The sequence below is a fragment of the Schistocerca cancellata genome, chromosome 2 (assembly GCF_023864275.1).
Source record: "Schistocerca cancellata isolate TAMUIC-IGC-003103 chromosome 2, iqSchCanc2.1, whole genome shotgun sequence".
Lineage (NCBI taxonomy): Eukaryota > Metazoa > Arthropoda > Insecta > Orthoptera > Acrididae > Schistocerca > Schistocerca cancellata.
Genome location: NC_064627.1, coordinates 430,500,418 through 430,513,894, shown reverse-complemented (window position 1 = coordinate 430,513,894; position 13,477 = coordinate 430,500,418). Strand labels below are relative to the sequence as shown.

The window sequence follows — 13,477 nt, the reverse complement described above, 5'->3', positions numbered from 1 at the left end:
ACAGTTGAGAAACTTTCTACTGCGATGGTGTCTCACCTGATTTAGTGCCTTCAGGACTCAGCTTATCCCAGCATTACAGTTAATTGTCCGGAGGTGTACTCTCAAGACCCTAAGAATGTCTTGTGGATCTGGACGCGTAAGACCACAGAATAACGAGCTGGGGATCGAACAAACTGCCACTTTGGTGTCTTAAGAGACCCGGAGTGATTTTAAGCTTCACAGACTGCAAGAAATCTCGTACTGCGGGTTAAATGTTTAGATGTGTTTTTCCCAATGGCAACATCGGTTACCGTCAGATCACCTAATTAAGCACCGTCGGAATTGGCTAGCACTTGGACGGGTGACCGTCCGAGTGTGCCGAGCGCTGTTCGCAAGCGGGGTGCGCTTAGCCCTTGGGACGCCAATTGAAGAGCTATTGGATCGAGAAGTAACCGCTTCGGTTACGAAAATTGACAACGGCCTGGAGAGCGGTGTGCAGACCACATGACTTTCAGAATCCGCATCCAGTGATGCCTACAGGATGAGTCGGTGGCTGGTCGATACTGTTGGACCTTCAAGCTCTTTTGGGATAGAGTTTGAGTTTATTTCTTCGGTTTTAAGAGTGTACCAAGAATTTGATGTTACATATACAGATGGATGAAGTAGGGGAATACACTCTGCTGTCCAGCTGTCTTCCCTGGCTTGTAGAGTACATTGTTGATATAGGTGTTCATTCTTTCCGCACTCTATACGAGATTGGAATAATAGAGAATTGTGAAGGTGGTTCGATGAACCCTCTATCAGGCACTTAAATGTGATTTTCAGAATATGGATGTAGATGTAGACGTAGATAACAAAACACAAATGATAATAGTCATAGAACTGTGTACGATATCCGTCACTATGAGTGGAGCAGATTGTGAACCCTTAGGTGGTGCATTTATGTCCCATGTCGACCCATACGTTATTAGATTTCATCATACATTGTAGAAAGCTTAATGCTGCTGTACGTTAGCGAGCAGTTCAGATATGGGTGTTACAAACCGCGGCCCGATAAGAGGGCATCAATGCGGCCGAGAAGTGAGCATAAATCGCACGACCGGTTAAAAAAAAAAAAAAAAAAAAAAAAAATATTGTTTATCTAAAGTTAACCTAAATTGAATATTTTCAATTTGAAACTCTCGCCGTACTGTACTATTCTCTCTCTTTCTCGTTTTTTGGGCAGTGGTTGTTGCTTGTAGAGTGAAGTTTATTATGTGCGCCCCACAAATACTCGTCTGCTTCCACTGTGGCCCATGTAGGCTAAAAGGAAGGGCAGCTGTGAGTTAAAGAGATCGGTAGCAGTCCCCATCTCATAAAACGGCAGATGGTCTCGGAATGTGAGAACGGACATACAAACAGGAGTTGCGTCGTGCCGAAGTGTACAGGGAATGTAGTGATTCACTGTGTGAGGCTTGGCAGCAAACCTATAATTTCGTTTATTAATATCAACTACTTGAATGTTTACATACACCTCCAACTATCATTTATTGTAATAAATGTGAGCTTACAAGCCTTAAGGACAGTCTTATCTGTGATAAGGTGATCCCTGATATTTTTAGTATCGTGGTATTTCTTTACATCTTGAGTTATTACGATACAGAGCAGTGTTTTCTAGTGGTGACTTGTTGGAACCATTTTCAACAGTCAAACGACTGTACCAAGGAGCGATTAGAGGACCTGCTAGATAGCTGCGTTATGTGGGTTGCATGAGAATCAGGCGAAATGCAATTCAGGTCGTTCGGATACTTTTGAGTACGACTGTACATATAATACATACACAGGTAGAATACATATGCTTCAACATTCAAGTCAAGCATGCATTTGAGTCACAGTTGGCATCGAGCAGACTAAAGCTGCACTGTGCTCTGTCTGTAGAGTGATAATAGAAGGACACTATCAGAAATTAATTGGAAAAGTGCGTCCGAACCACAGTCGAGTACCGCTTCCCTCCGGGAAGTCAAGCATCTAGAGTGTTTCCAAAAGCCTTTATCTTTAGATTTGAGGTAGTTAAACCTTATTATTTACTTTCGTGACAATCATATGAACGTTATTTTATTCAGTCTTGTTTTTTTATAATTTCAAATGCACGTTTCTTCAGTGGCATAGGCAATAAATTTGTTACTCGAGGAGAATACAGATATGGGCGTCCTTCACAGAGATGTCAGTGACACAGACGTAGCCTGAAACAGTCTTCGTGTAACGTTCCGCAAAAACAGTTACTGTTTATCCTAGAGGAAAAAATAAATTGTAATATGTTTTGGAATGAACTGATGTTATTTATCACAAACGAAAATGTAGTTTAGCAATCCTTTATTAGGAACCGAATAACTGACACACATACACACGTTTTCTTCACTCTCTTTGTACATCTTGGATAAAAAACGTTGCATTGTCCATATTTAAACAACTTCATGTAAACATGCATAATGTCATCAAAATGATATACAGAATTTCATTCGAACAAGCAGTAAAATATTAAAACTACGTACTGACGTAAGGCATTAGTCTTTTTATAAGCACGCTTGTACTTCATCAATGAGAAGTCATATTTAATAACAAATATCACAAAAACACTATGAAAATTATGACATGGAGAAACAGGTTTTGCAACAATGTAACGAAACTTACAACTTAAGGGGCTTAACATTACGCTTCTTCGCCTCTCGGTACTATAATGCTAGATTTCCCAGATGTGTCTTGGTATTATAGTTTTTACCTTTAACGCACATTTTTGGGTAATTCCACTATTTTTTTTTTACATTTATTCAGTCTTATACATTCATTTGAGCAAATATATCTTCGTGAAATCATTACTGCATTACACTGGTCATTACCGATGAGAAAACAGAACAGCGATATCATCTGAATTACGTTCCACTAAATTAGTGTACTCGATTCATTTTATCGCTACCACAAAAAAAGATTTCATATCAGCAGTAGCACCAATAATCAATACACACGCTTTGAAGTGAGCACAGTGACTCTTCCTTTTTTTTAATTTCTTACAACATCTTCAGAATTAATGCTTGCCAAAACCTGGGGGAACTGTGTTGGGCTTATTTTTCGCAGCCTGTATGTAAGTGCCACGAATCAGTTCACCGATACCAAGGCCGTCGTACTTAACTCCAAACTCGGCGCAGGTCTTCTGGAACGCTGGGTAGAGCTTGTGCAGGAACCTGTGGTCAATTGTAGGGAACAGGTGGTGTAGGCCGTGATGGCCGAAGAACGTAAGAGCGAGGAGGTCCGAGCTGGATATGACTGGCCTGTCCCTCACTGCGTCCAGCTGTTGAACACCCCAGTCCATGTCAGGCCTGGAACAGCGTCATTACTTCGATACAAAAACCTGTAGGCTAAAGTCTACAAAACTCGTTGTTTAAGTTAATCAGGTTTCTGTGAACTATTCATGTATTATATAATATCCGTCTTTCTACACTACTGGCCATTAAAATTGCTACACCAAGAAGAAAACAGACGATAAACAGGTATTCATTGGACAAATATATTATACTAGAACTGATATGTGATTACATTTTCACGCAATTTGGGTGCATAGATCCTGAGAAATCAGTACCCAGAACAACCACCTCTGGCCGTAATAACGGCCTTCATACGCCTGGACATTGAGTCAAACAGAGTTTAGATGGCGTGTACAGGTACAGCTGCCCATGCAGCTTCAATACGATACCCCAGTTCATCAAAAGTAGTGACTGGCGTATTGTGACGAGCCAGTTGCTCGGCTACCATTGACCAGACGTTTTCAATTGGTGAGAGATATGGAGAATGTGCTGGCCAGGGCAGCAGTCGAACATTTTCTGTATCCAGAAAGACCCGTCAGGACCTGCAACATGCGGTCGTGCATTATCCTGCTGAAATGTAAGGTTTCGCAGGGATCGAATGAAGGGTAGAGCCACGGGTCATAACACATCTGAACTGTAACGTCCACTGTTCAAAGTGTCGTCAGTGCGAACAACAGGTGATCGAGATGTGTAACCAATGGCACCCATACCATCACGCCGGGTGATACGCCAGTATGGCGATGACGAACACACGCATCCAATGTGCGTTCACCGCGATGTCGCCAAACACGGATGCGACCATCATGATGCTGTAAACGGGACCTTGATTCATCCGAAAAAATGACGTTTTGCCATTCGTGCACCCAGGTTCGTCGTTGAGTACACTATCGCAGGCGCTCCTGTCTGTGATGCAGCGTCAAGGGTAACCGCAGCCATGGTCTCCGAGCTGATAGTCCATGCTGCTGCAAACGTCGTCGAACTGTTCGTGCAGATGGTAGTTGTCTTGCAAACGTACCCATCTGTTGACTCAGAGATCGAGACGTGGCTGCACGATCCTTTACAGTCATGCGGATAAGATGTCTATCATCTCGACTGCTAGTGATACGTGGCCGTTGGGATCCAGCACGGCGTTCCATATTAACCTCCTGAACCCACCGATTCCATATTCTGCTAACAGTCATTGAATCTCGATCAACGCGAGCAGCAATGTCGTGATAGGCTACAATCTGACCTTTATCAAAGTCGGAAATGTGATGGTACGCATTTCTCCTCCTTACACGAGGCGTCACAACACGTTTCACCACGCAATGCCGGTCAACTGCTGTTTGTGTATGAGAAATCGGTTGGAAACTTTCCCCATGTCAGCACGTTGTAGGTGTCGCCACCGGCGCCAACCTTGTGTGAATGCTCTGAAAAGCTAATCATTTGCATATCACAGCATCTTCTTCCTGTCGGTTAAATTTCGCGTCTGTAGCACGGCATCTTCGTGGTGTAGCAATTTCAATGGCCAGTAGTGTATTAAGCTTTCATCTTACTAATAACCTCGAGTCCTAAAACATATAAAAATTTGTATTTTACTCAGATAAAATACAAGTTGCAATAAAATCCGACATGATATTTAGTTTAATACAGGTTACAGGGCTATTCAAGAAGATGGGCCGAATATAATTGAATTGTATTTCATCGTCATCATATCCAGTTTTGGTTTAGGCTTCCGTGCTTAATTTCAGGTACACAGTAGTTTATCTTTCGGTCGTTTCTAAGGACTCCCAACATTTCTTTTCCCTTGATGTGTATTTTTGTACATAAAATTTTGATATTCGTTCACCTGACATCCTTCGTATACGTTCATGCAATTTCTTTCTGTACTCTTTTTATTTTGTGAAATATGCTATGATGCTTAGTTTATTTTTAATTTCACTGTTCTTTTTCTGACCTAAGCGTTTGTAAGTAGCTAGTGGCTGGAGTCTCATATTTGCTGCTTCAGTTTCCTCCGTCGTTTGATGTTTAAAGTGTAGGTCTCTGATCTATACATTAGAAATGATACTGCCATTACATTCTGAAATCTTAGTACTGCCTCCATCGTAACTTTTTTTGAGGACAGTGCGATTTATTGTATCTGCCAACTGTTGAAACTTTTACAGTTTGTATTCTTAATCATTGGAAGAAATAAATTGTATCCCACATCCCAGGTATTTAAAATTATTTATTTCTTCTAGCGCTTTATCATCAATTACTATTTTTCCTCGTAAATTCTCTTTGACAAGAAACATATTTATCTTAGTTTTATTTTTAGATACTGTCATATTGTAATAGTTTGCTATATTGTGCAAGGACCTAATTGCTCTCTGTAATTTATCTTCCGAGTCTGCTAAGATTATCTGATCATCTGCAAACAGGAGTATATTTATAACCGTATTGTTAAACGTATACTGGTGCGCTACTTTATTCTGCTATGTCTTTATGACGATGTCTACGTAGGCCTGTGTATTAAATAATATGGGTAATGTACTAAAATAATGTGGATGATAAAAAACACCCATGTATCATTCCTTGAGAGGTGGTTCTCACAAACGAACTTCCTTTTTGTACTTTGATAATGTTGTGTATGTACATACTTTGAATCACACTTATTAGAGGCAGAGGTACCTCATTCTTTTCTATCATCATAATGTAACTCTGTTAGCTTTATCAAAGGCTTTCTCAAATCCGATGAAGGCTGTGTATGTGGAATCTGTATTCTCTTTGTCTTTTAGTAATTTATCAGACTGGAAAAACAATTTCTAGGAGAGATCTTCGCATACGAAACGCATTTTATTCTTCTGCGAGAATCTTCAGTGTATCCACCTCCTGCAGCATAGCAAACATCTAAGCAGGTGTGGAACACGTGGTCAGTCTGTGGTTTATCTTTTGCGACGACATCTTGTTTGAAAAATTGATGAAATCACTGACTTATGTGTTCCCTACTTTGTCGCTCAATGCCGAATCAGAGATGAAATGCCCTCTGCTCCGGAATTGCCATATCACTTCTTGTAAGTGAGATCAAGAAAGCAGAGCACCCTATGCTGCACAGTAACCATCCTACTCACCTCACAACTTAAACTGGCTGTTTGTTGGCGCAAGCACTCTGTCGGTCGCTTACTCAACTTTCAGCGCTCTAGCGGTGGTAATCGAACCTTTAATTTCTCATCTTTCCAATGATGTGTATATTATTCACATCGAATTTGTATTTCGTGAAATAAATCTTTATTAAATTGTGTCTGTGTTTTAGAATGACCCTGTGAATTACAAACAGTTTTAGTATTTTTTAACTTTAGCGCTAGTGTCAAATATTAAAGAAACCCTTAACAAAGAAAAACGCAGGCAATATCCATATTGTAACGGAGATGGAGTAGAAAAAAAAGGCAACTATTATGGGTGATTTAAAAGGGAAGAAGTAGAAAATGAAAAACAAGAAGATGATAAACACTATATGGAAAAAAATAAGGACCTTATGCCAGAAACGGTAAAATACACATGGTACTGATTGATGATACATAAAACATAACAAAACTACAGAAGACAGTTTTTAATATTCACAGCTGGCGCTGCAGTGCTCTAAGGGTAATTTCTTACACAATAAGACAGGCCAACGAAATGCTGGAAAATGATACCGCAAACGACGAAATCATTCGAGAGAGAAAACAAACTCGAACGATGGGGAAGGAAATTGATCGCAGGGATCATTCCAGCACTCGCCTCCAACCCAAGACTTACCTTGGAGTATCTCCGTCGTGGAAAATAACTGGATGGTGGTGAGCAGCAGTGATTCCAATGAAGTTGAAAAACAGACTTGCAGAAAGTGTGATGTACAGCCACATGTAAACAGCATCTTTCACTGACGCTCCAGCAATAAAGATCATAGATGCTGGTATTATCAGAGGTATGAGTTCTGCTTTCCGTATTTCGAGCCCACTGCCAATAAATCTGTCAAGAATCCTAAAAGAAAGGAAGGACGCGTTCCATTAATACCCGACTAGTAGTAAGAAAGAGTTAGTAATCTGCAGTGTGCACGGCTGATCTTAGCACTCACCTGCGTACGAAGCTAGCGTGGAAACTAAACGTCCACACCAAAGGAGCGTAGAACCAGCTTCCGTAACGGACAATGAAATTTTTCTCTTCAAATGGGAAGAAGTTGAACAGAGGTTCGAACACAGACAGTTCCAGATCAAGGAGCGTGTTGGGGTAGAGGTGATGACTCAGAACATGACTAATACGCCAGTCTCTGGAATAAAAAACGTGCAGTAAGAAGTGAGACAAGGGATTGTCCCAAGTGTTTGAAGTATTTTATATGCAATGACCCCCCTACCTGGATGACATCATGGAGAAATCGAGGTAGTACATGCGAATGTTGTCCTTCATATGAGTGAAGTTATGCGCACAGATGACAGTGAAGCAGAGCATCAGGCCAGCCAAGGTGCCCACCAGGTAGCTCTGCGTCCACGCAGCCAACACGCTCAGCGTCAGCATCGACGTCACCAGGAAGTCTGCCAACAGCTGGACAAACAGCAGACGCATGAGATACAGTAATGTGTTCTCTGAGTTAAAGAGCTACCAGCGCAAAAACACTCCTAACGAAGCACAAAAAAGGTGAATATGTTCTTGTTTGAAAAAGACTCTGACTGAAAAGTGGGGTACCAGTTGCTCTTTTAACACGCACCTCACCTCTCACTACCATAAATTCCCCTAACTGTAACTCGCTCACATCACTGTCCCATCGTTGTAAGTCACTCACATACCAATCCACTCCCACTTACCCATTCTCACTCACTTATTCAGCCAAACTCATTGTCATCATCTCTTTGTGTCTCTCTAATCTCTAATGTCTCCTGTTCCACAGCCACAAAAAAATTGTTCAAATGTCTCGGAGCACTATGCGACTTAACTTCTGAGGTCATCAGTCGCCTAGAACTTAGAACTAATTAAACCTAACCAACCTAAGGACACCACACACATCCATGCCCGAGGCAGGATTCGAACCTGCGACCGTAGCGGTTGCTCGGCTCCAGAATGTAGCGCCTAGAACCTTCACAGCCACAGTTCCTTTCGTTCTGTCCTACTACTACTGTCTCCTTTCAATGTCATTGTTTTCCTCTTGCTTTCTCTTACTGCTACTATCACATTCATGCTTTCCCACTGCTGCGGTCTCCGCTCACTGACACTATCTCTCCCTTCCCTGTTGTCACTGTCATAGACTCTGTCTCTTATTATCACTGGCTCTCACCCACTTCCACTTCTTCCTTCTCCTTTTTCCTCCATATGTGGCACTGTGTCCTTCGCTCTTTTTCTAGCACTCTTCTGACACTGTCTACTATGTTCCACTACCACTGTGTCCCTCTCTTTCTTTCATAGTGCCATTGTATCCTCTGATCTTTCTATAGCACACCCACTGTCCAGTATCGTCCAGTATTTATTACTTTGCCGTCTCTTTCCCACTGGCATTGTCCTCTTCCCACTCAGCTTAAAAATGAGTGAAGATGTTCACATGCCAAAACTTCCAGGAAATTTTTAAACGTGCTGAGGAAGGTAGACTGAAGCAGCTGGAAACTCACTTTTCAGTCAGAATCTTTTAAACAGGAGCATATTCCCTTTCTACTGTTCCGATAGGAGAATTTTCCGCTGGTTTCCATCTTTCCTTGACTAGCAGAGCATATCACTCGTATGAAAAGAGCTTCATGGGTCAGTAAAATTGTTATAGTTTAATTACGTGATATTTAAATAACGTAAAACTAGTTTTACTACTCAGACCGGATTTTACGTGCACGAAAATTTTGTATGTGCTGCGGTACTATAACATGAGGTTTCCTACAACCCTTCTAAGGATAATGGAGCCTCTTTACACCATATTTCGCCGTGATACGTCTCTTCATAAACTACGTTTTCGTCTCATTTCAGATTTTATGTTTGTGCTTTACGTGTAGAATTAGGGTAGCTTTGAATATCTGTATCTCGCTAACGAATAAAGATACCAAGAAAATTTTCAAGGTTGTTCGACATCTGGGTCTCAGGATTACTGCGTAAAAATTACAAGCATTACCTGTGCAAAGGCATCTTGGAATCTGCAGCTTGGTTTTGGTATAAAAAGTCATGTTTTTCGCATATTTCTCGATCACGGATAAAGATTTCGAAAATGGAATGTGACACTTGTAGATAAATGCCTAGAGAATACACCGTTAAAATTTGAGAAACTCTCTGCTATTGTTCATTATTTAGATTTTGCCTCCTATCGGATTTTATGTGAGTAGTTTACGTATAGAAGTAGGGTAATTTTGAACCTCTATATTTCCGAAACTCAAAAAGATATCAATGAAATCTGAAAGGTTATCCTAAATCGGGATCTTAGGAACAATGAAAAATTTCAGCCATTTGCTGTACATAGTAGGCTATCCGCAGTTCGGTTTTCGTCCGAAAAATCGTAAAAATCCTTTTTTGAGTTTTCTGACGAAGTAAGCATTAATTACTAATGGCTCCATAAGCCCCTTAACGCCCACCACGGACCACATCAAATGCAAAAATAATCAACCGCTTTGCTACATTTGCCCAATCAGGAGGAAGTGCGTAATTATCAAACTTTGACCCTCTAGTATAGGATAGTGACGATCCTTCTATTGTGTATACAAATGGTGCCTGGCCCAAGGGCTAACCAGAACACTTGACCCTACTTTTGTCACCAATAGGACCCGAAGTATGACCCCCGGAAGAATCGCGTTTTAATGTGCGGTGTTTTTGAACATATTAGGTAGCGCATGCCGTCGCATGCGTACCGATAAGACAGTGAAATAAACGTGCAACTGTAAAATTAAGATCAGTGTATCTACATCTACGTCTATGATCTGCAAACCACCGTGAAGAGCATGGCACAGGGTACGCCCCACCGTGAGGGCCCAATCCCAGACTCTTTAACTTATACTTTGATGTGTCATTTTAAGCTTGTCAAATCCTGTCATCTGGGTGTGTAAAGTTCCTGCTGTATTGCAGTGTTCCACAAATGCTTCCTTCAAGTGGTTCGACAGAATTCAGTCGTGAAGGCACTGAATTCGCATTTGGGAGAAGTGGAGTTCAAATCTGCTTCTGTGGATCTTGACTGAGGTTTCTCATCATTTTCATAAGTCACTCAGTACGAATGTTGGCATGGTTCCTTTGAAAAGGACACCCCTGACTTTTCCCCCCGTCCTTCGCCGATTCATCGGACCGGTATGGCAAAAGTTTCTTGCTTCTTCAAATCACAACCCTGCAGCAAGCTACGAAGTTACTGTACAGTCCATTGTTTCATTTCTGACCTATGGAGCGGATGTCAGGTTAATAAACTGTTATTTTCGAAAAAATAGTGCACTTTACGTAGTTCCATGGGATGCTTTCAAATATGAAATGGACAAGTGCAATGCAAAACGAAGAATTTTTAGGCAGAATGGGAGTAAATTAAGTTTTTGAAGATACACTACTGGCCATTAAAATTGCTACATCACGAAGATGACGTGCTACAGACGCGAAATTTAACCGTCAGAAAGAAGATGCTATGATATGTAAATGATTAGCTCTTCAGAGCATTCACACACCTACATCGTGCTGACATGAGGAAAGTTTCCAACCGATTTCTCATACACAAACTGCAGTTGACCGGCGTTACCTGGTGAAACGTCGTTGTGATACCTCGTATAAGGAGGAGAAATGCGTACCATCACGTTTCCGACTTTGATAAAGGTCGGATTGTAGCCTAGCGCGATTGCGGTTTATCGTATCGCGACATTGCTGCTCGGTTTGGTCGAGATGCAATGACTGTTGGCAGGATATGGAATCGGTGGGTTCAGGAGGGTAATACGGAACGCCGTACTGGATCCCAATGCCCTCGTATCACTAGCAGTCGAGATGACAGGCATCTTATCCGCATGGCTGTATCGGATCGTGCAGCCACGTCTAGATCCCTGAGTCAACAGATGGGGACGTTTGCAAGACAACAACCACCTGTACGAACAGTTCGACGACGTTTGCAGCAACATGGACTATCAGCTCGGAGACCATGGCTGCGGTTACACTTGACGCTGCATCACAGACAGGAGCGCCTGCGATGGTGTACTCAACGACGAACCTGGGTGCACGAATGGCAAAACGTCATTTTTTCGGATGAATCAAGGTTCCGTTTACAGCATCATGATGGTCGCATCCGTGTTTGGCGACATCGCGGTGAACGCACATTGGAAGCGTGTATTCGTTATCGTCATACTGGCGTTTCAGCCGGCGTGATGGTATGGGGTGCCATTGGTTACACGTCTCTGTCAGATCTTATTCGCACTGACGCCACTTTGAACAGTGGACGTTACATTTCAGATGTGTTACGACCCGTGGCTCTACCCTTCATTCGATCCCTGCGAAACCCTACATTTCAGCAGGATAATGCTCGACCGCATGTTACAGGTCCTGTACGGGTCTTTCTGGATACAGAAAATGTTCGACTGCTGCCCTGGCCAGCACAGTCTCCACATCTCTCACCAATTGAAAACGACTGGTCAATGGTGGCCGAGCAACTGGCTCGTCACTATACGCCAGTCACTACTCTTGATGAATTGTGGTATCGTGTTGAAGCTGCATGGGCAGCTGTACCTGTAAACGCCATCCAAGCTCTGTTTGACTCAATGCCCAGGCGTATCAGGGCCATTATCACGGCCAGAGGTGGTTGTTCTGGGTACTGATTTCTCAGGATCTATGCACCCAAATTGCGTGGAAATATAATCACATGTCAGTTCTAGTATAATATATTTGTCCAATTAATACCCGTTTATCATCTGCATTTCTTCTTTGTGTAGCAATTTTAATGGCCAGTAGTCTACATTAACCGAAGAAATATCGTAGTGATCAGGTATACATTAGAACTGCAAAGCCATTTTCCGAAGCCTCAGAGGAACATTGCCGCTACGTTCAGCGGAGGTCGTCGGTTTGAGTTCCGCGTAGGGGCATATGTGAATGTGCAATTCACAGGGGATACATCTATTTCGCAAAGGGAAGGAATGGACAATATCTACAAGTAAACAAACATCACTTTCAACACAACGTTACTTTCTTTAATTGCCACATGTATGCTTTCTTTCTACAAAAAGGGAATCTAGAGATAGAATTAGTGATGGCAGACTTGGTTTCATTACTCTAAACCTTATACATTGTCGAATACTTAGACTTTAAGCAATGGCAACGGTGTTATTGTTTCTACCGTAATGCTGTAATGCCGTAATGCGGGTTGCCTGCCCGGTCTGAAGTCTGTTACAGGCAACCATTCCTCTGCATATTACGGCAGAAACCGTGGCGCCGTTGCCATCGTTTAAAGTCTACGTATTTCAGAAGCTCTGAGGTTGAGAACACCGAAAACAAATCTACCGTCACTACTTCTATCTCTAGTTTTCATTTCCGTAGGAAAAACATGTATGTGCTATTTGAAAGAACGTAACATTGTGTTGAAAGTGGTGTTTGTTTACATTTATGGATTGTGGATACCTATCGATTGTGTGAGCCCCTGACACAGATGTGTCTCTGTCATTGTATTTTTCACGTTTTGTTTCGTTTCAAAAATACATGAGATGTAGAGTTAGGTGGACACCCTGCATATTACATTATAATTCTTAACCTATTGAGACTCAAACTTCATGGGTGATGCAGAATAATAAAAATAATAGTAAAATACAATTTATGATGAATATATCTAAAGATGATAAACATTTCAACACTGGTATTTTGCCTACATTAACAAAAGCCAAGTAATTAGAAAAAGAGCAATAACAATCGTCGTATCTTATTTGAACTATACATGTTCTTCTTCAGGATGTCACAACTGGAGGTCTAACATAATCCAGCGAATAAGAAAGTTAGTAATAAATAGCCCCTGACCTACGAAGTGCTCTCTTGCAGGACGCGATTTGCTGACGTGAGAAAAAGTAGCTCTAAAAATTCTTAGTATCTGTTTCTGTATAATTGCTTCAAGACGGGTTCTTTCTGTGGCTCCTGTTTTCTCGTAAGTATCGTGAAATGGAAGTAGCAGAAATGATAACTGTAGAGAAGCAAACTGAATACGTCCAAGATAGATTTTTTTGATGTAGGTATCTCTTGAATCTTGTGAAAGAAAAATTAGGGTTTGA

General features: G+C 41.6%; 1 protein-coding gene across 1 annotated transcript in view; it reads right to left on the bottom strand.

Annotated features, from left to right (window-relative positions):
- Nucleotides 1-2,314: 2,314 nt before the first annotated feature.
- Nucleotides 2,315-13,477, bottom strand: part of LOC126161904 (cytochrome b5-related protein-like) — a 34,928-nt gene continuing 23,765 nt past the window's right edge. Inside the window, exons 4-7 of the mRNA XM_049918066.1 lie at nt 7,666-7,853; nt 7,390-7,581; nt 7,074-7,295; nt 2,315-3,332 (exon numbers count right to left, since the gene is read on the bottom strand). Coding sequence (XP_049774023.1) covers nt 3,041-3,332; nt 7,074-7,295; nt 7,390-7,581; nt 7,666-7,853 — 894 coding nt within the window. The 3' untranslated portion in view covers nt 2,315-3,040. The remainder of the gene's footprint in view (nt 3,333-7,073; nt 7,296-7,389; nt 7,582-7,665; nt 7,854-13,477) is intronic.